At 35.6% G+C, this 22,450-nt stretch overlaps 3 protein-coding genes and 1 non-coding gene across 4 annotated transcripts; 2 read left to right on the forward strand and 2 right to left on the reverse strand.

Annotated features, from left to right (window-relative positions):
• Positions 1–783: 783 nt before the first annotated feature.
• Positions 784–2,309, reverse strand: LOC150035373 (F-box/LRR-repeat protein At3g26922-like). Its single transcript, XM_090314999.1, has 2 exons — positions 1,273–2,309; positions 784–1,191 (listed from the first exon to the last, which is right to left on the reverse strand). The coding sequence occupies exons 1-2, from the start codon at positions 2,233–2,235 to the stop codon at positions 961–963; spliced, it is 1,194 nt and encodes a 397-aa protein (XP_090171125.1). The 5' UTR covers positions 2,236–2,309; the 3' UTR covers positions 784–960.
• A 2,214-nt stretch (positions 2,310–4,523) lies between these two features.
• Positions 4,524–6,591, forward strand: LOC120080616 (Rieske (2Fe-2S) domain-containing protein). The gene is made up of 3 exons (XM_039035347.2): positions 4,524–5,079; positions 5,923–6,183; positions 6,299–6,591. Exons 1-3 carry the CDS (start codon positions 4,696–4,698, stop codon positions 6,485–6,487), a joined length of 834 nt encoding a protein of 277 aa, XP_038891275.1. The 5' UTR covers positions 4,524–4,695; the 3' UTR covers positions 6,488–6,591.
• Positions 6,592–6,748: 157 nt separating this feature from the next.
• Positions 6,749–9,099, reverse strand: HSD5 (hydroxysteroid dehydrogenase 5). The gene is made up of 6 exons (XM_039035346.2): positions 8,757–9,099; positions 7,887–8,079; positions 7,708–7,793; positions 7,457–7,588; positions 7,143–7,307; positions 6,749–7,072 (listed from the first exon to the last, which is right to left on the reverse strand). The coding sequence occupies exons 1-6, from the start codon at positions 8,937–8,939 to the stop codon at positions 6,749–6,751; spliced, it is 1,083 nt and encodes a 360-aa protein (XP_038891274.2). The 5' UTR covers positions 8,940–9,099.
• TRNAN-GUU (transfer RNA asparagine (anticodon GUU)) lies at positions 8,556–8,629 on the forward strand. Its single transcript has one exon. It is a non-coding gene; the product is annotated as a tRNA-Asn (tRNA).
• Positions 9,100–22,450: the final 13,351 nt, after the last annotated feature.

Consider the following 22,450-nt stretch of genomic DNA (forward strand, 5'->3'; position numbering starts at 1 on the left):
TCTTTTATAGTAATTTGACAATAATAAAAACACGTTGAATATAGCATGCATTTTGATAACTACACCCATTCCCTCAAGCCTAGATAAGTGTCCAAATTCATGCTTATGGAGAAATCAAGCCTTGAGATCAATTTCCGACAAAAAAAAAAAAAAAAAACTTTTAGCCCTTCACAAATGAAAGATCCTCTAAAATCAATGCTTTTAGGTCAATTCCGTGGGATAGAATTGTAAATTATTCTCCTAGATAAACGTTGATCTACATCCTTCTAGAGTGTAGAAACTATCACAAGGTTTGATTACATTGATTTCCAAATTTTGTTATCATATTTCATTTTGTTTTGTTGTTATATTTCACTATACATTCTTTATGTACATATGGATTCATCTTCAATGTAGTTTATATTTATACTCGTAATTATAAGCTAAATTTTCCAAAAAGTTCGGTTTGGTGGATACCCTAAATGGATGAGTAGAGTATGCTTGACAAATTTGTGTTTGCATTGTCCTCCACATCATTTATGTTATTTCCTTTGTCGAGTTTAGGATTTATCTTATTAATTTAAACCAATCTCTTGAGTTAAATATACTAGTCTTAATGTTAACAAAACTATCACAAAATTCACACTGAGAATATGGGACTAAGAACTTAAACAAATATGTAACAACACTTAACACTTAAAACGTGAAATATAACATTTTTTTTTTTTTTTTGCCATTCAAACCCTTATTTTCAAATGGTTTTCAGATCACTTAAATCAAGAGTTGGAAAGTTATGAAATCAAAAGCATCGATAGATGGGAGTTTAAGTCGGACCAACACAAATTTCTCTTTCTAGACAAACACATACATACAAAACAAGCAATTGGAGTGTGGTTTCAGCTAAAGTTCAAACCGAACCAGCTCCAAGTATTCAAAACCTAACATCCAAAAACCTTAGAAAAAGTAGCAAAAGCAATGAACTTAAATCCTAGTATAAAGTAGTGATTTAACACATCCATATTCCAAAAGCTCCTGAACATACCATGTCTCCATAGAAGGGCTGTTGTTTAGCCAGCAGTTCAAGATTTCATTTGACCTTTCAATATCACGATCACAAATGCCTCCCTCTCTCACCCTCAACTCCCTCAATTTCTCAAACATGAAGCCTTCATCTTTAGTTGAAGAAGGAATGATAACAAACTTCGAAAGCTCCTGAAACAAAAAAGTTATAAATTAAACAACAATTTATACAGATATACAACGCTACCAAACAACATATATTTGAATAAGTACCTCCACAGCAAGAGAATTAATCACTATTGAATTTGCCTTTCCAAGTAGATTAAACACACTTGTTAGATTTTCCACAACTTCTTTCTTCACCTCATCACCATCAAAAATTGATATTTCATAATCGAGATCAAACTCAACTTTTTGTAAAGAGAGAAAATCATCAGTAAAGCTCAAATACGGTACAACATTATCTAGTTTCACAAATGTCAGATTGGGAGTACACAAAAAGATCTCGGAGCCGAATCTATATTCACGACAAGACAGAGTTCCCAATTCCAAGTATTCAAGTTTTGGGGCACAGATGTCCAGATATTCAAAACAAGAACCTCGGAGAATCAAACGTTCGAGAAGTGGGTAATCGGGTAACATTCCTTCTTCAAGTTCTTCAAAATAAGAATGTGGATAAAAGTTTTTAATCTCGAGAGACCTCAAGAATTCAAAACCATGAGGAACCCATATGCCTTCGAAATACCCTGAGAGCTTTAGGGAACGACATGTCGTAAAATGGCGACACCAATTTGAAAAATCCAAATCTCCGCCATGGATGGAGAAATCTTCGACATTGTTCAATGCTGCGAAGTAAAACAAGAGTTTGAAAAGTATTTGGTCTTCCTTCTCGAATCTTCGTGTATCCCAGAATTCTTCGGAGTTGGAACGACAACCAAAGGGCTCGGTGGCGAAAAACAGAGTTATTTTGTTGACCTTAGAGAGTGGAGTTAGATGAATACGGCGATAGGATAAAACCCGTTTAATGAAACGGCGGAAGCATCTTTCCCTTCGATGATTCGAATGAGGGCATGAGAAGGAGGGAAAGTCGAAGAGTAAAGTTGGGATTGAAGTCCAAAGATTTGTCCATCTTTTTGATAATAATAAAGTAGTTTTGATGAGTATATGAGCATCCATTGAGGAAAGAATGTGATGGAGAATGTCATCTGGTAAGAGGCTAATCCTGTCTTCTTCCATCTCCCTTCTATTTCTTGGCTCACAGTTTGGTGATTTGGAGTTATGGAAGAGACGTCGTATTGAAGGCTTGTGTGGGTGGTCGGTGAGTGCGGTTTAATCTTCCTAGTCATAATGAGATGGAGTTTTAGGGTTACTAATTAACGTCATGTTTACATTCTTTTAATAGAAAATATGTAATTTGTTGTGAAATTATTTTAAATGATAAAATTATTAAAAATATTCTTAAATATAGCAAAAGAAAATCTTTTTTAATGTACCAAGGAACTTTTACTAATTTGTTATATTTTTTTAATAAATGACTTGTAATATATAAAAATCAAATGACCAACTTATAAGAAATTGTTTTAAATGACAAAATTGGTCAGATGAAGAATAAAACAAACTAAGCTAGATGGAGATTCTCCACCCCTCCATGAGTAACTCTACTCCAACCAAGGAGGCTCCCTTAGCTTTGTCAACTGCTCTCTACAATAGAAGGGTAAGGAGAGCAAGGAGGATGAAGTAAGGGGGAAGATGTGGCGACAAAGAACCAAGTGGCATGAAGAGGTAGAGAAGAAGACCAAAAGTGCGCTTGTAATTGTTATCTTTTATTGTTATTATTATTATTATTATTATTATTATTATTGGTAGCTAGGTGATCGCAGGAGCTAGTCGCTAGAGGTAATCGTCTGAGTGAAGGTGGTCCTGATGGAGTGGAGTCATTATAAACAGTTGATGAAGGGAAAGTTGTTTTATTAACCATTGTGAAACAGAGGGTTAAAATAACCCATATCTCCGTTTTCTTACTACTTACTTTAAACATTGGATGGGCTATTATAACCACCTCAATCCATTCCAAGTTAGAGCTTCAAATACTCCATAAATAAAACTTTCGATTTCATCACGTGACTCTAAATTCAAACAAAAGTAGTAAATTTTATCATCGGTTAGATTTTGTACCAACTAATTTTAGTTGAAGACAGCGTAGAAATCTTAATAAACTCATCAATATTTTCACCAAATTAAAGTTGTGCACATAGAAATTTTGGCAAATACACAAATTAACTATTAAATAATTTCAACAATATTCACATTTTTTTTAAAAAAAATAACTCAATTGTCATTTTTCTCTAAAAATTTATCAATTTCCTGTCGTGCATAAATTTTGAAATTATTTAGAAAAAAAAACCCTATCACATTCTACTTTAAAATAAAACTATGCACATGTCCTTATTAGATTAAAAAATGTTTAGTAATTCTTTAATATTTTAATCAACATTCTCTAGTAATGACTAGTGCGATGGCAAACCCAATAAATAATGCAATCATCTTAGATATGATGAAACATGTCTTATTTAAAACACATGTTTACATAGTTTGATTTCCTTCGGTTTGCTTAGACAATTATAGTTCCAATTCTATAAACAAACATTCAGTACCACACACAACGGTTTCAGTCCTAAAACATTGACGAGACTCATGATATTACTTTGAAATTAAAGATATAATTTAACAACCTTATATTGAGTACATTTTTATGTTTTGAAGTTTAGAGATCAAAATAAAATAATCGTGAAAACTAAATATGATGGTTTTAAGTAGGGGTGGAAACGGTTCGGTTCGATTTGGTTTGGTGGTCAAAGCGAATTGAACCGAACCGAACCGGTTTATTGGTTCAAATCGAATCACATATATGCGGTATTCAAATTCGGTTTTGGCATTTTAAAATATCCATGTTATATTATTTTTTAATTAAAAAATGGTTCGATTCGGTTCGGTTCTAAATCGATTTTGTTCTTTAAATTAAAAATGATTCGGTTTTACTTTTTCTTTAAATATATATATTAGTTAAAAATGGTTCGGTTCGGTTTCAAATTTGGTTTTGACACTTTTAAAAAATCCATGTTATATTTTTTTAATTAAAAACGGTTCGGTTCGGTTTGGTTTTAAATTCAGTTTTGTTTTTTAAATTAAAAGCGGTTCGATTTTACTCTTTTTTTAAATATATAAATAAATAAATATATATATTAGTTAAAAACGGTTCGGTTTCAAATTCGGTTTTCGAAAGTGAAATTGAACCGAACCCAATTAATTTGGTTTCAAAATTTTTTCAAACGAACTGCATTTTTTGATTTTATTGAATTTTCGATTTGATTCGATTCGATTTTAGAAATTTTTGCAGTTTGAATGACTACCCTAGTTTTATGGTAGACGTGGAACTAAAAATGTTGAATGAAGAATAAAACTTGGGGGCCCATGTGAAACCAATTACATAACGTATAAGAATATGGTGCACATAGTCACATTGCCATTCCTCTCATTACTGGCTCTCCTTTTTCATTGACCCTTTTGTTATCCATTTCATGTGGCCAATGGAAAATCCTCCATTTTCTCTCTCTAAATCCCTCTCTCTCTCTCCTCCCCTGCTTCTTCTCTCACCATCACTCTCCCTCTCCATTTCTCTTCTACTTCCTCCTTCCAATGGCCGTCAATTCCACTAATCTCACTTCCCATTTTGCCCCCACATTCCGCCGGACCCACCCCATCTCTGCACCATGCACCGCCGCCCTGCCCCTTCTGAAACCCGCCATTCACCGCTCCCTTTTCGCTTCTCCTCCGCCCGCTTCCCGCAAAATCTCCTGCAAAGCCTCCGAGATCTCGGTGGCCGAGGAATCCTCCGCGTCTGGTAACTGGGTGCCGGTGGTTCCGTTGTCGGCGCTGCCCAGAGGGGAGCGGCGCGTGATTATTCAGGGCGGTGAAACTATTTTGCTTCTTTGGTATAAGGATAAGATTTTTGCTATTGAGAATCGGTCCCCTGCTGAAGGTGCTTACACTGAAGGTCTCCTCAATGCCAAGCTCACTAAGGTTAATTTCATTTCCTCTGATTTCTGCTTTTCTTGTGACTGTCAACAAAAACTGTAGAATTTTCTGATTTCAACGAAGAGCTCCTTATTTGAAATCTGTGTTTTGTCTAGACTTGGATATGTTAGTTGCACGCACTTGAATCATTGATTATTGTTTTGCTACTACATATTTTCCTGATCTAGAGAAAGATTATGTTCGTTATTGGCATTAAGCTACTATTTCAATGCCCCTTCTAAGTTACTAAGTCTCAAAAAGCCATTACTGCTTTAGTCGAGTTTTGGACAATAGATCCCTCCCTTTACTTTACAATGATGATACTGTCCATTGGTCAAGCCCAACATATAGTGTGGATCAAGCTTGATTTCACCTAATAGACCTCCTACATGATCCTTATTTATGTACCATAGATCATATCCTATTTTTTAAAATATTGATAATATTCTCAACTTGTAAGTCTTATCATTTATTGATTTGCAAATATTTATTGTTTTCATTCTCAATAAGTATTTTCACTTCTCAAAATATTGTATATTATACAGAAATCAATTTGGTACATGTCCATGAAATGTAGTTAATATACTACATCTTTCATTATAAGTATTCGAACCAACTTACTTATGACATCCCTTTCTATGGCTTGCAACAATGGTTTTCGAGTATTTTAAGTCAGCAAACGATACACTGTACGACTGGAAGTGTGTAGTTTACTCATTCAAATTGACTGTTAAGACTCCAATGTTCTGAATGTTCATCACCATTCAGTTTTTCAAACAGTAATGAGGTCTAATGTATTCTTGAAATTTAGAACACTTCATTGAATGATCATACTCTTTCCCTACTCAGGATGGCTGTATTGTCTGTCCAACGACAGATAGCACATTTGACCTCCAAACTGGAGACATCAAGGAATGGTATCCAAAGAACCCAGTCCTCAGAGTCCTCACACCAGCCTTAAGGAAGCTTTTCATATACCCTGTTAAAACTGATGAAGACAACATCTATATCAACATGAGAGGAAATGTAATATCAGATTCATCTGCTGAGATTGTCTTCAGTGGGAAAGCTCAACCTGGTGTAACTGCAACTGATGTCAATGTGGACGAGGTAACTAGAGAATGTTGGACCCTGAGACAAATCAAATCTGTTTTCTCTCTCTCTCTCTCTTTCTTTCCCATAGTTCTCTTCAGTTCTTGAACTTCTGCCTTGTGTTATGTTCAAGGTGAAAATGGTGGTTGATGAAGATCTTGAAGGGTTTGGCTTCACTGGAAAGAATGAAGTGATAAATGGAAAGGCAGCAGTGATTGGCTTCTTGTTGTTGTTGGATTTTGAGCTCCTAACTGGTAAGGGTCTTCTCAAGGGAACTGGTTTCTTGGACTTCATTTATTCTGTTTCAGATGCTTTCAAATAGATGTAAGTTCAATTCTTTTCTGGTTGGGAAATATCATATCTGTTCTTGTATACTATACACATACACAGCAAGAAATTAGATGGCTGTTGTTGAAGCAAAACAAATGTTCCATTCTTTTATTGAAGTTTACAGATGAACTCAAAAACGTACTGTTTATTAAACTCATAATCAGATCAAATCGAAAGAACAAAACATTCATATACAAGATTTTATAAGAAAATCAGTAGTAACCACTTATGATTCTCTATGCAAGAAAGGTTTTCATTCCAGCTTCTGGGCCTGTAGGCTGCTTTGTGGCGAATTAGCAGGAAGAAGCAGTCTTCTAGGCGACGCTCCTTCCAAAAGCGGCCTCCCACTCGCATTGCCTTCATATACAGGCATTCCCGTCCCGACAAGGGACGTCCTCCTTGAACCGTTAGCTGAAAGCAGCAACCTGAATGTCCAGTTCAGGACATTTGGTGCAAACATCCTATATAGCAGGAAGACGTCATACCAGCTTGGATACTTCACGTATATATTTCCCTGACATGCCCCCGACACGATCAACTTTGCAAACTCCTCAATCGGGCCTCCAGCTACATGCACCTGAAATGCGAAAATGAACCATTTATCCATTATTTGAAGATTGGCCAAACTAAAGAGCTAATTCGTTCACCTCTCTTTCTTCCTTCCGTTGCATTTCTGCACCATCTTCTACCATGAACTTGCCTCTGGTCATTTCACTTCCAATCCAACCATGTGTAGCAATTGTTATCCCAACATCATCTTTCACTTCAAACCTCAATGTCTCATAGAAGTTCACCAGTGCTGCTTTTGCAGCCTATTATAATCGAAATCAAGACAGTTTGTTCTTAACATCAAATGACCATGAATCGAAAAATCTAATAGAGACTAATTTATCTGAAAATGGATATGTTCTGTTTGCTAGTTGCTAGAGAGATCATTTATAGTGAAGAATTGTAAACTCACAGAGTACAGACTCATTCGTGGCAGAGGCAACCAGGTCTCGACCGATGCGTTAACAATGACTCGACCGTTGCTTTGTCGTAGGTATGGAAGAGCCACCAGAGTTGGATACACATTTCCCCAAAAGTTTATATCCTGCATTACGAGATAGTATTAGCCAAATACTAATTAGAAGGCTTGGCAAAGGTTTTAGGAGCATCTCATCATCTTCACTCTCGAGTCTCGACTTTCATTATGGGGTCGTAGTATCATACCATCAAATGGGGAAATATCGATGTATCGGTAACTTCCTCAAAGTAGAATGTATGTCCCAAACTTGCAGTATTTACTAGATGATCCACTGCACAAGAACAAGGGATATAAATAATAATAATAATAAATTTGTTATGTACTTAAGTTTAGTTTGGACGAGTCTTGGAGATTGAATACAAACCTCGTCCAAAGATATGAACAGTTTCAGAAACAAATCTTCGACAATCATCTTCTTTAACAACATCAGCAGCCATAATCAAAACTCGTTTAGCTCCCATGAACCTAGCATTCTCACTTATCATTCGTAGTCTGGTCTCTCTCCTTGCCACCAGCATCAGATTCGCCTTCCTTTTTGCATACTCATAAGCTATTTGCTGCACTTTCACATTCCATTTAACATCATAAACATCAGGATGCATTCATTCTTCTTAACAAAATAGTCAAAATTTTGAATCTATCTCTCCCTCAACTGTTCAACCAAGTCCTCAAGAGTTCTTTTTTATGCGTATCACCCTATAATTGACTTGGATTTACAAAAAATCGATACCTTAAAAAATTTGAAGTTAAAATTTTAGTCAATGAGGTATTTTCATACCATTTAATCCCTGAACTTTGATAGCCTAGTTTCTACCTTGAAGAATATGAGTATGATTCAATGAAATTTCTTTTACAATTGATCAAGAATTAAACTTATTTGAAACGAAAATCGAAACTTAATTTTAAATAGGGAATATAAGTAACACAGGGACTAAATTACCCACTAAATTTCAGGACTAAAAGTTGTCATGAGAAATCAGGACCAACACAATATGATTTTAGAATAATAAAACAGATCTAGCAACCAAGAAATGCTGGAATAGCTCAGTTGGTTAGAGCGTGTGGCTGTTAACCACAAGGTCGGAGGTTCAAGCCCTCCTTCTAGCGAATTTAATTTTTATTTTCGTTCGAATATCAAATTCGTCTCAAACTTCTAATGGACGACCGAAATAAAAAGAAATGGAAAAAGGGTATATAGGAAAAGAACAGAATGAAAGAATGAATTAAGAAAAACCTCTCCAATGCCAGAGGAAGCTCCAGTGATAATGACGACTTTATCTTCCATATTTTCAGTATTGAAGGAATTGTAAATCCATTCACAGGCACTGATGAAGGACAATGCCGGCCAGGAGAAAGCCAGCATCACCAGACTCGCCGGTGGCACCACCACATTCAAAAACGAGTTTATCAACTCCATCCTTTTCTTTACAATTCCAATTCCAATTCCAGTTCCGTAAACGGAACTAATTTGGAAGAAACAGTGAAGTGAAGTGTGCGTCAAAGATCAAAATGGCTATTTGTTGAGTGCCGGGATTCAATAACAGGTGGTGATATGCATGAGAGAGGTGGGGGACACGTGGAGTGACTACCACAATTGCCAATGCAAACAATCACCCATTTCTAATTTTGTTGCTTTTTCCTTTTTCTTTCTGGGAGTTTTATCTGAAAGGATTGTAAACAAACACATCTGTTTGGTTTGGGGGTTTACTCTATGGTTTATGCTTTTTCTTCTTCGAAATCCGCACCATGTCTCATTTTTTTTAGAACATTTAATTTTATTGCTTTAAAACAATTATTTTTTAAAATTTTTTTATTATTTTAACAAAAATAGGTTTGGTTGAAAGTATTGGTAAAAACAGATTTTAAAATTGTGTACCCGGTACATAATTACCCCTTAACCGTGTACCTGGTACACGACTTCCTTTAGAGTCCATGAAGTGAAAGTGACCTGGTGCATCGACTGTCCATATGGATAGTCGTTGACCATATAATTATGGATGGAGTCCGCAATTACCTAAGTCGTGTATGGTCCCAATAAATCCCACGACCCCTCCCCGCTTCCTCCATCCGAAACTTTTCATCTTCCTTCCACTCTCACAGTCGTGCCGCCGCTTTCTCTGCCTCCTCTCTCCCCCCTCCTCTGTCTTCGATCTTCTTGTTGCTACCATTCTACTCCGCTATCGTGAGTTGATCTACCACCTGCCTTAGGTAAAAGTTTTATTTATTTATTTATTTCCAAGTTTGTACATTTGGGCTACCCTTTTGTTCCAATATATGAAATTTCTTCTTTAGATCTACTATTTTGTTTTCATTTTGGCTGATTTAAGTGTATGCTTTATAAATTTTCATTTGGGTTGATTCATAGATCTATTTTTTATTTTTATTTTTTATGTAATGAAATTTTATTTTTGTGTAATGTAACTTTTATTTTTTGGGCCATTGATGACTTTGCTTAATGGAATGATGACTTTGTTTAATGGAGTTTTATTTTTATGTAATGGAACTTTGTGTATTGGAACTTTATTTGTTATGTAATGTAATCTAAACTTTGTAGGTAATGAAGCCCGATCCTTCTAAGTCTATGCAACTATATTAACAAAATACCCATCGTTCACAATCGATATGAGATAGTTCTTTTACCGTGGTTTTGGGTTGTTGAAAAAGGGAGGCATCTGCACAACATACTATCCCATTTGATCCACGGATTGCTCCTTACGTTGGACATGTTGGTTTTCTTGAGGGTTGCACAAATTGGATTTATCCAACTTAATTGACACCTCATTACTGCTTTAGTAGAGCGTTGGAGACCAGAAACCCATACATTTCACCTACCTTGTGGGGAATGTACAATTACGATGCAGGATGTTGCTATTCAGTTTGGGTTACAAGTGGACGGAGAACTTTTGACAGGTTCATTATAATATAATTGGAAAACTATTTGTGACGAGCTATTGGGTAGTCTACCAGATGATCTGAAAGGCTCAAAATTGAGTATCCCGTGGTTAACGTCCCAATTTTCAGAATTGCCTCCAGATGCCGACGACATTAACATACATAGGTATGCATGAGCATACATTATGCACCTTGTTGGAGAAATTTTTGTTCGTTGACAAGTCGTACACTCTAGTACATCTTATGTTTCTCCCTCTACTATCCGATTCCGAGCATGCTGGTAGTATTCGTGGGGTGGTGCCTGTCTTGCATGGCTTTATAGACAATCAGGCTACTATGCACAAGCATTGGAAATATCGAGGCCACTGATACTACTACAAGTATGGACTTATGATAGATTTAAAATTATAGCATCACAAGTTAAGTTAAAGGCCCCAGGTCATCGTCCACTAAATGGTAGGTAAAATTCATTTTTATATTTTTATTTCATTATCATTTTAGGTAAGAATATAAGTTAATTGTATTATATATATATATAATTTTAGATGGAATAGTGTATTAAATGCCTCTAAATAGTCGGCAAATATGTTGCTAGTGAAGAAACTCTATGGGGAAAGAACCTTGAGCGGAAACGGATCGACCAAATTCAATTTTTTCATTGAATATAAATTTCACAGTAAACATGAAACATGATATGCATTTAATTATAAATTACAGCATGCTAAAGAAATGGTTTCAAAAACCTCACATTTGAAGACCTTTCTTCACGAATTCCCTCGAACAATTCACGAACTCCTTGAAGACTTTCTTCAAGAATAACCTCGAACAAGAACAAACACTACCACAAATGTTTCCTTGTTATTCTCAGGGTGAGAACCTAGGAGTGGTGGGCTCTGGCTATTTTGGATTTGAGGGAAAACTTAATATTGAGGAGGAAGGATTGAAAATGTTCTCAAAACTAAAAAAAAAAAAAAAAACACACACACATCTCTTCTGTTGTTTTTCCCACTTTCTCATTAGATCAACAAACTTTGCCAAAGAAGAAGAAATCTTTTTTTCTACTTGCCAAAAACAACTACCTACACTTACGTGGTGGAGAGAAAAAAGGGGAAGAGAGTTGTAACTCCTTCCCTTGTTATTAAAATAATAATAATACAAATACAAATATAAATATGATAGCTAACTTTACTTATCATATTATATATATATATATATATATATATATATATATATATATATATATATATATATATATAAATTATATGTTATTTCAAAAACTATAGTTTTAATATTGTATCACATACAATAAAGTTATAGTTTCTTCTCTCTTTTATATGACATTTAATATAAATCACATTTATATTAAATTTAACAACTATGAATCACATTCATAGAAACTATATTTGAATCTCATTCAAATATTTATTTTCTCTCATTAAGCTATAATGTATCAAATACATTATGACAATTATATCACATATAATTGAAACAACTTAATTATATCATATATAATTAAATCCCTCTATTAATTTGAACAATTCAAATTAATTCAAAAACTGACTCTCAAATCCTATTGAGCTACCAAGGGGACTTAATGGACCTGTAGCTTGAAGCTCCAACGGTACATGAATAATTAATTAAACTCTTTAATTAAATTATCACCATCCGTTAACTGTCGGGCACTCCACTAAAGACCGACAGTTGCACTCTTCACACTACAAATATATTTCTATATCCAACAACCGTACGATGACCCTCCACAAATTGCTCGTATGTACAACTAGGCCAAATTACCATTTTGCCCCTGTAGTTACATCTAATCCTTAAGTACCACTGATTCCTCTAATGAACAATATATCATAGTCCAACTATGACCAAACCCCTCTCGGGCCAGGAGAGGGTGTGGCGCCACATTGTTCAAGACCTGAAATCAGCCCTTAAGGGAGCAATTTATCTACTTACCCCTGCCTCGGGGAAGGAGTGAATTTCATCTTGTGTAACTGTGTTTCCAACTCCCCAATCAGATGAATCCTCAAAATGATAGGCTTGTTGAGTCGACAATCTGACAACTCTCACCCATATAAATTAAAGGACCGCCCTCATAGGAAGGAGTTCACAACTCACTCAGGATTCAAGTCATGTTACCTATGACCATCTTGGTGAAATGTAAGTCTCTATTATGAACGACGTTATATAATGAGAACTAAACATTTTGTGGTCTGGTCTTATACAAACTCCTTTGTATAGAATATCCCCACTCGCATGTCTATATATGAATGATCAGGATCAGATCAATTGTAGCACTTTACAACAATTGTAACACCTACAAAGCGGGTCATACTCGTAGTGTCACCAAGATAAGGTATTCAGCCTTATCCATCTACTACAGACCATTAGGTTATCAATTAAACATGATCCACCCATATGTCTCTATGTACATGTTTAAGTTACAAAGATAACCTTGGATGTTAGTTTATTGGTTTATGGTTAATGAAACTAAAATATCATATATTTTATAGAAAATGAATAAAATATCATATATTTTATTAAATACATAATGAGTTTGTTCAACAATGTTTACAAACTATAAGACCCTATGAGATTTAGAGCATCAACCCCAACACCAATACCTTAGGATTTGACACTAACACATGTGTCGTTCTTTCCAAAATTCTGAAATATATAAACATCTTTTACTTGTCATAAATAGCTTTTATGACCTATCCACATCCCATATGGAGTTTCACAAACACTTTTAAAGGAATGTTGTTCAAAAGAGTATATAATAGTCTGTATCCCCAAAATAATTTAGGCAATTAAGCAAAACTCATCATACAACCAAACCATGTCTAACAGGGTTCTGCTTTTCTTCCTGATTCATCGTTCTGCCAAGGCACTAGGTGTAGAGAGTTATCATTGGATTTCATATTCTATCAAATAGTCCTGGAAATCTCCGATTTTCTGTACTCTCCACCTCGATCTAATCGAAGTATCTTAATTGTGTTACCTAACAAAGTGTTTTCAACTTATGATCTAGGTATATATAATTGTACTTTGAATAATCATCAATAAAACCGATGAAATATTCATAACTTCCTCGTGCCTTGGCATTCATCGTGTTAGGGTTGATGTCCTAAACTCTCGTAGGGTCTTGTAGTTTGTAAACACCTGTATGGAAAAATGCTTGTGATGTAGTAATATGAGATATTTTCTTCACTACCGTCTATGAAATATGAGATATTTTATTTGCATTAACCACAAACCAATAAACTAAGATCTCTGGTTGTCGTTGTAATTTAAGCATGTATGTGGAGACATACAAGTGGATCATGTCTTAAGTGGTAACCTAAATGGTCTGTAGTATATGGATAAAGGAGGGAAACCTTATCCTAGTGATACTACAGATACGACCTGCTTTGTAGATGTTACAAGTATTGTAAAGTGCTATAGATGATCTGATCCTGATTATTCATGTGGAGACATGTGAGCGGGCGTGTTATATACAAAGGAGTTTGTATAAGACCGAACCACGAAGTATTTAGCCTCGCTATATAATGCCATTCATGACAAAGACTTTCATTTCACTAGGATGACCATAGGTAACATGACCTTAATCCTGAGTGAGTTGGGAACTCCTGCCTATGAGGGCGGTCCTTTAATTTGAATGGGTGCGAGTGGCGAGATTTCCGATTCAAACCTATCACTTTGGGGATTCGTCTGATTGAGGAGCTGGGAACAAAGCTACACAAGATGGAATTCACTCATTCTCCGAAGCAGGAGTAAGTAGATAGATTGCTCCCTTAAGGGCTGATTCTGAGGCTTGAATGATGTGGCGCTAGACACTTTCTCATGGCCCGAGAGATGTTCACTCATAGTAGGACTATGATGTATTGTTCATTAGAGGAATCAGTGGTACTTAAGGAGTTAGATGTAACTACAGGGGCAAAACAGTAAATTGGCTCAGCTGTACTTACGAGCGATCTGTGAAGGATTATCGTACTGTTGACTGGTTATATTCGATGGACACGAAAATATATTTATAGTGAGAAGAGTGCAACTGTCGGTCTTTAGTGGAGTGCTCGTCAGATAACGGATGGTGGATCTCATGATTAAAGAGTTTAGTCAACTATTCCCTATCGTTGGAGCTTCAAGCTATAGGTCCATAAAGTCCCCTTTGTAGCTCAATAGATTCAAGTTGAAAATCATATTTTGGGTTAGTTTGAAGTGTTCAAATTAACAAGAGGGAGTTTGATTATATATGATATGATTAAACTGGTTCAATTATATGTGATATAATTGATATGATGTATGAGATACATTAATTGGAGGAATTGATATAAATATGATTTATATTAAAGAAAGAAGAAAGGAACTATGGTTTAAATGTTACATATGATGTGATATTAAAACTATAGGTTATAAATATAATATGATAATTTAGTTATTATATTTATTTATAATTAAAATAATTATATGATAATTGTGGGTAGTTTCTCCTTTAATCGTGCATGAAAGTGAGAGGTTATGTTTAGTTTTCATAACTAAAGGATAAAATGAAAATTATTTTCATTATGTCAAATAAAATGAAAAATATTTTCATTATGTCAAGATCGCTTCATTAGTGCATTACTAATCATTTCGCTGACGAAAGACTACACGATAGCCTTCTAAGCAACAGCCTAAACGATCATGTAAGCGCCTTTATCTAAACAATCATATAAAGTGATTTACTAAACGATCGTGTCCTAAGCGAGATTCTCTAAAGGATCAAGTGTGTTTTTTTAAACGAACGTGTACCTAGCGAGATTTACTAAACGATCAAGCACACAAAGTCTATGCGATAGACAGTTATTTCTCTCGCTTGCTTGATCGTATAGTTCGATCGTTGTTTGCCTCCATCCCTCTACCAAATCCAACAGAGCCCACACCTCCTGGATTCTCACTCCAAAAATACCAAGGTTGTCGAGTGGTGGTGTCTAAGAGGTTGCTTGTTCATGGAGAAGATTGTTCGTGATCTAAGCGATAGCGAGAGATTGGGTAGGCGCTCTAAGTGACCGCAAAAGGTTATTGTTCCAGTCTTCACGAGAGCGAGAGATCAATAAAAGAAGAGTTCTTCAAAGGTGTGTCTCTCGTTCCTTTTTGTATTTATTATGAAAGCATGCTATAATTTGTTAGAAGATGCGTAACTGTTTTGTATGTTTGTGAATGCCTTTAATTTTGTCACAATGGATTTGGATCGATCATGATTTCGCTCATGGGTTCTCTTTGATAAGAGTTCCTTCACATCAGACCATAAAGGTTTGAATGTGTGAGCTCTAAGGGTTTCTTGGCTATTAAGACTTTTTTCTTATAAAAAAATCTTTTGGTCATCTTATCTCCAAGATAAGATACACATAGTGTTAAAATGTTTTCTTCTAACTTATTTAGATGACCACTTTTAACCTTTTTCTTAATTCCATTAAGACTTATGTGACCAAATTTAATTGCTAAAGATAAGTACTTGAAGAAACCTTTGCCTTATGTTTTTCAGCCGTTTAAATATCTAAATATTTGAAATGGCCTTCGCCTTGGTTGGTTTTAACATAGAAACTGGTTTATAGTAGAACAAATAAAAATATTTCTTTTGCTAATGAACATTTCATTTATGACAAAAGGACACTTTTATACAATTTGTTGCTTACAAAAGATAGATATAAAAAATTTTCACTACATTAACAAGAAGTACATTATCTAATATAATAGATCTATCTTTTGAAACCAACTTCAGGAGCTCCCACTGATTTTTTTGAGATAGACTCCCTGGTTCACAACCTTGAGTGTTATCTCTTCTTCTTTAAGCAATTTTCAGAAACTGATTTCCTTGTTTTGTTTTTTCCGCTCAAATATTCACAAGGCATTTTGGGCAGTTTCTCTTCCAATGCCCATTTTCACTATAGTAGAAACATTTTCCTTTATAAGCAACTTTAGCTTTGCCTTTGCAGCCACTAGAAGCCTTCTTTTCCCTCTTACTCTTTTTCATCTGAACACTTTTGTTCTTGGAAGAAGAAGTAGAGTCCGACTTTATCTTAGAGGACGATATTCTTTTATCAGTATTGGCAACATTTACCTCTGCTTTCTGTCCCTTAGTTCTCAAAATGGACTGAAAAGCTTGAAGCTCGTTGAGAAGAGTAATCAAGTTATATTATATTTTGTTCATCAACGCGTTAGTGCGGAACTGGAAAAAGTTCTTTGGAAGAGACTCTAGAATAAAACTAACTTGACTTTTCTCATCTATGAAAACTCTGTTTACTTCTGCCATATTGAAATGGACCATCACATCCAGGACATGTTCTCTAACAGAGGCCCCTTCTTTCATATGGCAATTGTAAACGTACTTGATAGCATCATGTCTCAGGAAGAAGAATGGTTGTCCAAATATCCCCCGTAGAGATTTCATAATCTCTTTAGTGGTATGCATGCTATCATGTTTCTTCGCCAAAACATCATACATGTTGGCAAGAATACAGGCTCGAGTTTTTTTATTCGCCTTTGTCCACCTATTATATGCTTCCCGAACCGTTCGATTCATGTTTGAGCTAGGAATTGGAAGACGTTCCTCAGTTAAAACAAACCTCAGATCATCTATCAGTATTGTATTCAGATTCGATTTTCATGTAGCATAATTGTCCCCAGTAAGTTTATCAGAAGCCAACAACTGTATTAATGAATTAATCATTTTGAAAGTATAAACAAATTCTATTAGTGAATTGATTTTAAACCCAATCATATTTTAGCAAAGTAATAATGTACTCAAATTTCATTATTTTATTTGCAGTGATACTATAGTGAGTTAGAATAAGTGCTACTAAGTGGAGGTCAAATACTCCTTCACTAAAGCAAGACATTCTTGACTAAGTACTATCTCTAGAATAACTCTTATTCCTATAGTCATTTAGTTACCGTTTTCGGTCAGAACTTACTAACAGTTAGTAATTTTGTAACTGTAACCCTCCATTTTTCAGACTTCAGAGGTTGGCCCCAACGATGCTACCGAATTGGAAAGTCAAGGTTGGAATCAATCTAAGAATTCCTATCCATTCCTGGAGTTTGAGTTGTTCCGAATCCTATGTTACAACCCTCCGAGGGGATAGTTGTCGTAAAATGACTAGTGTAGATCGCATAAAGTCGACAAGCAGGTACAACATAGGAATCTCATGGTCCAAACAAATGGAATAGATCGTAGGACATGTTGACACATATCCTTCACCCACTTACTATGAACTACTTCCCCTATTCACCTTGCTATTAACTGATAACGGGCAGAAATGCACGTTATTACAACACAAAAATATAAAATAATGTGGGAATACGACGATAAAAACATGTAAAATCGTGTCCAAAAGCATTAAGTTGAGAATATTGCGATTGCATGCACCCATCGCATTAAAGCAGCTAAATTTTCTTATTTTGTGTAGGAAAATGCGTTGATGCAAAGAAAATTGCAGTCCAAGGAATTCGGCGCCCAAGCACATTAGAAGATTGCGACCGCAAAGCTATGCAATCGTATATGTCTGCAAAAATCTGCTCAAGAAGGTGGCCGCATAAAGACAGCGCATCAAGATGAAAGCTTAATAAATCATGATGGGAAAGAAAGCTGATGACAGTCAAATCCAAATTTAGTTAACAAGCCGTTAACGACACACTGTAGCAAGTACATTCAACTTTTCAGTGACCATTAATCGGCGCATCAGACAAAGATTTAATGACTTCCCATCATTGCAATCATTTAAGAGAAAAGCTCTTCACCCTGAAGCTCTATAAATACCGAAGGCCACCTTCGTTAAGGGAGTTCAGAATTTTTGGAGTTCCCGTTCGCCATATACATAGACGATAGATCATAAATAGCCGTAGTCAGTAATTCTTATACTTAGAAGGCGGAGGCGAGTGAAGAGAGAAGACATTGAAGGATCATTCCTGGTTAGCTCGAGAGACCGTTAGGAAGCGTGGCAAATGGAGAGAGGGCCGACTCTTGCGAAAGCAAGAACATTCTTTTGGGCAGAGTAGAGTGAAACACAGTGTAAAAGCCTCGAGAAGTAAGACATTGCTATCATGCTTCTTATCCCTATCTTCCATTGTTGTTTTGTATTCTAACTTATCTATAAAAGGGAATTTACATCTCTACATCTGTTCATTCTCTTCACATTGCGCATGAGTAACTAAATTTTTGAATGGGTTGAGAAGCATTTAGCTAGCATGACCTAAGATATTCATTTTATGCGATCATCTTGTCTTATGTATGCGTCCATCACCCTTTAGAAATACTTGACAGAGTAGTCTAAAGAAAGAACCTAGACTTGAGAGAGTTAGATTAGAATCTAGGCTTGAGAGAGTCAGCTTAGAAATGCATAAGTAAGAGATAGAGACTTAGAAATAAGTTCTGTTTGCTATCATGCATCAAATGCACCCTAGAAATAGGATATGATAGTATGCGGTCGCCTTGTGTATGTGTGTATCATTCATCATTGCATAGACAAGAATAGAGGCTTAGACAAAAGTCCTATAGACATTATCGTATACATCACATGCGTCTTAGGAATAGGAACTATGGAATTTGCATTGAGAGATGACATGCGATTGTATGTGTGTAGCATGATCGCATAACTTGAACGCAATCTTAGAAAGTGTTAGCTAAAACCATTCTCAACTCGTTCCCCGCATACTCATTGTAACTTTCACTGTCATTAACTCTTTACTCAATTCCGTCGCATAGGATTTATACTCTAAACAAACATACCAACTTATTGTTTTTTTCACCATAAAGATATCAAAACTTACCATCGCATATTGTCTTAGTAGTCCTTGTGTTCGACCCTAGACTTACCAGGCAACCTAGTTGGATTTATACTTAGATTTTAATAGGAAAACTTGCATGATCGCAATATACACCATTATTTCATCACATTAACAATGCATCATTAACCCATGCAAATACTTTTTGAATGGAGTAGTCAAGGTATAATCGATACGAAGTCGAGCATGGATCTCACGGTATGAACTCTTAGGGACGTGAGAGCTAAAAATAACATATGTCTAGGTTATTAATCTCCCACTGAAGTGTTCTATTTGTTTTAGATAAATATTTTACTCAGGTTTTCTAGCTAATTAAAACAACCTAAGTCTAGGTGATTATCCAAGTATAATGCTTATATTTGGATTTAATCTACAATGTCTAGGTGATAAGCCAGTTTTAAAACCTTACATCGCTCACGTATTCTTATAAAATTGAGTGAACAACGTTCAATTATTGGGTCATAATTGAAGGATCTCATATCTAAGAGTTCCATAAGCGCGTTCGAATCGCAACGATCTCACCGTGACCGAAATACACATTATACATTCAACATACAATTATGCAAACAAACACTTAGTTAATGGCATGCTATGAACAAAAAAATAATAAGGGAAATATTGCCATACCAGTTGAAGACGTTCTTCAAACTTTAGCATTCCAAGCAGCGGAACCCTCCAAGCGATCTACCAACGCCCAATAGCAGCATCAACAAAAACAACACGAACAACCGCATGAACATGAACGCCGCGGAGACAACACCACCACTAAAGAGCCCTGGGTATTCTCAGAGTGAAAACCCAAAGGGTGGTCTTTGGTGAATTTGGTAGACGAAGGAGGAAACACGAATCGTGTAGGCGATAAGCAAGTGGGAGGGAAAAAGACGCTAACGCATAGTAGACTGCTTATCGTTTAGGAGAAGCTACACGATCGTGTAGGATTTACTGAACGATCATTTAGGAAAAGGTATACGATCGTTTAGCAAAAATGGCACACTATACGATCGTTTAGAGAAGCTATGCGATCGTGTAAGCGACAGTGTGCGATCGTGTAGGCGCGAGGTAGACGATCGTTTAGGCAGAGAGGGCTATCATATAGGCTTTCGAAAAAACTGAAGCAATCGTTTTGCTTTCTACCAACGCACGCTCGATTTTTCTCTCTTCGGGCAATCAATTGAACGATTCAAAAATGAAAACTTTTTTTCATTTTAATTCATCGGTTATAATAACCGACTCGTTCCCACTAACCCACGTCCGAACGTGAAAATTTGCTTAATTATCATATAATTAACAACCTAATTAATTAATAAATATAATCATATTATATTTTTACCCTATAGTTTGATATCACATATCTACTATAGTATTTTCTCCTCTACTTAATATAAATCATATTTATATTTAATTTCCTCCAAAATAATGTATCTCATACATTTAGCCAATTATATCATATATAATTAACCAGTCCAATTATAGCATATATAATCAAACTTTCTCTTGTCAATTAGAACATTTCAAATTAACCCAAATACTGATTCTCGACTTTATCCAAGCTACCCAGGGGACCTAATGGACCTGTGGCTCAAAGCTCCAATGGTCCGTGAATAGCTGACTAAACTCTTTAGCCACGAGATTCACCATCCGTTAACTATCAGGCATTCCACTAAAGACCAACAACTGAACTCTTCCTACCATAGATATATTTTTGTGTCCATCGGATATAACCAATCATGAGTACGATGACCCTTCACTGATGCTCGTAAGTACAATTGGGCCAAATTACCGTTTTACTCCTATAGTTACATCTCATTCCTTAAGTACCATTGATTCCTTTAATGAACAATACAACATAGTCTAATTATGTGTGAACACCTCTCGAGCCAAGAGGAGGTGTATGGCACTACATCGTTCAAACCTTGGAATCAACCCTTAAGGGAGCTATCTATCTACTTACTCCTACCTCGGGGAAAGAGTGAATTCCATCTTGTGTAGTTGAGTTCCCAGCTCCCAAATCAGAAAAATCCCCAAAATGGTAGGTTGGCAGGAGTTCCCAACTCACTCAGGATTGAGGTCATGTTACCTATGGTCATCCTAGTGAAGTGAAGTCTCTGTCATGAACGGTGTTATATAACGAGACGTTAACAGTTCGTGGTTAGGTTTTATACAAACTCTTTGTATAGGACGCCCCCGCTCGCATGTCCCCAACACGAATGATCAAGATCAGACCATATATGATAAGTCACAACACTTGTGACCATTTCATAAAGCGGGTTGCATCCGTAGAATTACCAGGATAAGGTTTCCCTCCTATATCCATATACTACAGACCATTTTGGTTATCACTCAAGATATGATCCACTTGTATGTCCCCAAATACATGCTTGAGTCACATACAGATAACCAGGGATTTTATGTTTATTGGTTTGTGGTAAAGCAAATAAAACAAGTAACTGAGCAAAAATACAAAATGTGAAGTAAATATCATATATTAACAACACAAGTGTTCGTACAAACTGTTTACAAACTACAGAACACGAGACTTTAGGGCATCAACCCCAACAATAATCCCTAGGTAGGAGGTGTTTCGTAAACCATCAACTTAAGTACCTCCAACCTTAGACAGGATTATATATCAACTGAGTTTGTAATCTCAATTTTACACGATAGCCACCTATTTTAACTATTAAAACAAGTTGTTATTTGTTAACCTACGTGAACCTGCAACTTATCTTTGTCATAGATTTTAAATGTCTAATCCAATTTTATAACAATTTGTAAAACTATAGACATGTTTTTCATCCACAACATACATCAAGCATTTCAGGATTTAATATAACACTTTATATTAAACACTTAATGTTGGGTTCTATGTCCTAAAACTCGCAGTTTGTAATATTAAACATATTCTATTATCAATAAAGATATTATTGACGTTTATTCAATAAAATTATTATTGAATATATGAATTGCACTTATAAAGATGAAATCCAATAAACTAAAAATTCATGGCTATTGTTTGAATACATGAACTTTATGTGGAGACATAAGAGTGGATCAAGTTCAGTGTTGCCTTCATTTGAAGACACTTGTCCCACTAAATCCCCCTTTGAGTTAGTGGATTTTTTAGTGTCAAATTCTCATCAAACTCAAAATTGTATGTTTTGCATGCAATGGTCTTTAAAAGGGAGTGCTTAGTGATTTTTAAGGACT

Source organism: Benincasa hispida, chromosome 6, assembly GCF_027475165.1.
Source record: "Benincasa hispida cultivar pf3 chromosome 6, pf3_genome.v1.1, whole genome shotgun sequence".
Taxonomy (NCBI): Eukaryota; Viridiplantae; Streptophyta; class Magnoliopsida; order Cucurbitales; family Cucurbitaceae; genus Benincasa; species Benincasa hispida.

What these genes read in the sequence shown, in the direction of transcription:
- LOC150035373 (XM_090314999.1), bottom strand. Translation starts at nt 2,235, where the DNA reads ATGGAAGAAGACAGGATTAGCCTCTTACCAGATGACATTCTCCATCAC. An exon ending in TTAATTCTCTTGCTGTGGAG is followed by an intron (nt 1,192 to 1,272) that starts GTACTTATTCAA and finishes TTTTTGTTTCAG; the next exon opens with GAGCTTTCGAAGTTTGTTAT.
- LOC120080616 (XM_039035347.2), top strand. Translation starts at nt 4,696, where the DNA reads ATGGCCGTCAATTCCACTAATCTCACTTCCCATTTTGCCCCCACATTC. An exon ending in TCAATGCCAAGCTCACTAAG is followed by an intron (nt 5,080 to 5,922) that starts GTTAATTTCATT and finishes TTCCCTACTCAG; the next exon opens with GATGGCTGTATTGTCTGTCC. An exon ending in CTGATGTCAATGTGGACGAG is followed by an intron (nt 6,184 to 6,298) that starts GTAACTAGAGAA and finishes GTTATGTTCAAG; the next exon opens with GTGAAAATGGTGGTTGATGA.
- HSD5 (XM_039035346.2), bottom strand. Translation starts at nt 8,939, where the DNA reads ATGGAGTTGATAAACTCGTTTTTGAATGTGGTGGTGCCACCGGCGAGT. An exon ending in TGTTCATATCTTTGGACGAG is followed by an intron (nt 7,794 to 7,886) that starts GTTTGTATTCAA and finishes GTTCTTGTGCAG; the next exon opens with TGGATCATCTAGTAAATACT. An exon ending in CGATATTTCCCCATTTGATG is followed by an intron (nt 7,589 to 7,707) that starts GTATGATACTAC and finishes CTCGTAATGCAG; the next exon opens with GATATAAACTTTTGGGGAAA.